At 43.9% G+C, this 1,833-nt stretch overlaps 1 protein-coding gene across 1 annotated transcript in view; it reads right to left on the bottom strand.

Annotated features, from left to right (window-relative positions):
• LOC119403296 (uncharacterized) overlaps positions 1 to 1,528 on the bottom strand; it is a 43,036-nt gene extending 41,508 nt beyond the window's left edge. The window contains exon 1 of the mRNA XM_049418264.1: positions 1,353 to 1,528. Coding sequence (XP_049274221.1) covers positions 1,353 to 1,483 — 131 coding nt within the window. The 5' untranslated portion in view covers positions 1,484 to 1,528. The remainder of the gene's footprint in view (positions 1 to 1,352) is intronic.
• Positions 1,529 to 1,833: the final 305 nt, after the last annotated feature.

Below are 1,833 nucleotides of genomic sequence, written 5' to 3'. Positions count from 1 at the left end.
TTTTTCGGCTTTGAACATAACAGCTCTATCGTACAAAGCTGCTAGCGACAGGGACTTAGCATCACTTCATCTATCTATCTATCTATCTATCTACTATCTATCTATCTATCTATCTATCTATCTATCTATCTATCTATCTATCTATCTATCTATCTATCTATCTATCTATCTATCTATCTATCTATCTATCTATCTATGCTGGTATTTCGTAACTTGGTATTTTGGCAATATTGGCATAAACCAAGTTGAGGAGATGACCACGAGAGCACCAAGACGTAGGCTGCTAGATAGATAGATAGATAGATAGATAGATAGATAGATAGATAGATAGATAGATAGATAGATAGATAGATAGATAGATAGATAGATAGAAATGTTCAAAGTGCCTTTGGTTCTGAAAGGATTGCTTCGCTATAAATAACGTGACATGGCTGTCACGTACCCCATGACACCCTTTCTCTCAGCCACGTGGGGCGCGTTCCCGCTTACGAACGTAATTCACAGTGTATGTCAACTCAGCGACGGCGAAACAAACTTTGGTAATCTTAACGAGTTACCGTTCAAGAGCACGTGTCGCAGAAAATGCGTTGCCGGTATCGCCAGCATTGTCGGTGAACGAAAACTCAGTTGGGCGGAAACAATAAACATCATGGTTCGAGCCAGAATTCAACTGAGGCATTTTACGTGGCGGTCGCGTACATTCTACCACAGAGCCACGACAGTGCTTGAAACTTGATCGGAAAAAGACACTGTACAAGCGTCATGTCGGGGAAACGTCAACCGTGGTTGTAGGGATGGCTATCCGCTATCATAACAATGTAATAAACATTACATGTGTACCCCAATAGCCGAGAAATCTATAGTAAGGCGTCGCTCGACCCTGGAGGAATACGCCGACAACCGCTACTTATGATATGAACGTCATCGCACTGCAGCGTACACTTAGTAGCCATGAAAGTGACGTCTGTGCTGTTAGTCAGTGCCTACCTTACTACCCTGTGGGCGCTAGTGTAATTGATCTGCCTGGTAAGCCACAACTACTATTTGCGCAATACTACTCACTAGCGAATCGATGTCTTTGTTCACAACCACTCAGTGTACACCAGACGCCGATCCACCTCGCAACGCTTGGCTCAAAGCACAAAAAGCTTGGCATAGGCTGCTTCTGGCTTACTTCTTAGCGTGACGTCAACTCCCACATTGCGCGGGATCTGGCTGAATATTTTAAAATACATTTTCGGAATATTCGGAAACACGAAAGAAAGTGGTCGATCGGAAGTGCTTGCGAGAGAGACAAGAATGCCACTTGTTGCTCGTGTCACTCAAAAATAAAAAAGAAAGACGACGCTCACCAGTCAACGTCCTGTCCACGACTATTTTTGCAGGAAACTCTGTTACCTTCCGCCACTTCCACGCTCATATTTACTCCCAGGAGAACGAGGAAAGCATATCGTGTCGGGTACACATTTTCTACCACCCCCATTCTCGCCCGTTCTACGAATGCTAGAAGAATAATTTTAGCAGTACAGTACTATGAACTCCCGTATATGTACACTTTCAAACGTGCAGCTGTGCGAAGTGTGCCTTATGACTGATAAATGCCAAACAGAGGTGTCATAAAAAATGTTCAGGCGCATTGTCGTCTAGTACGTTCGAGATGTCTGAAAACAAAGTGAGACTTCTTTTGCTTTTCTTTCGTGGGACATATGTCAACCCTGACGTTTTTGAGAAGGAGCGTGACGTATACAAGGGAAGCCATCGTGCGAAGAAGTCATGCTTGTGATGACAGAGATTTTTGCTGGTACGTCAGCATGTCGATTGGGAAGCATGCGA

Source organism: Rhipicephalus sanguineus, chromosome 8, assembly GCF_013339695.2.
Source record: "Rhipicephalus sanguineus isolate Rsan-2018 chromosome 8, BIME_Rsan_1.4, whole genome shotgun sequence".
Lineage (NCBI taxonomy): Eukaryota > Metazoa > Arthropoda > Arachnida > Ixodida > Ixodidae > Rhipicephalus > Rhipicephalus sanguineus.
Note: the sequence above shows the minus strand (reverse complement) of the source record. Positions and strands in the feature narration are given on the sequence as shown.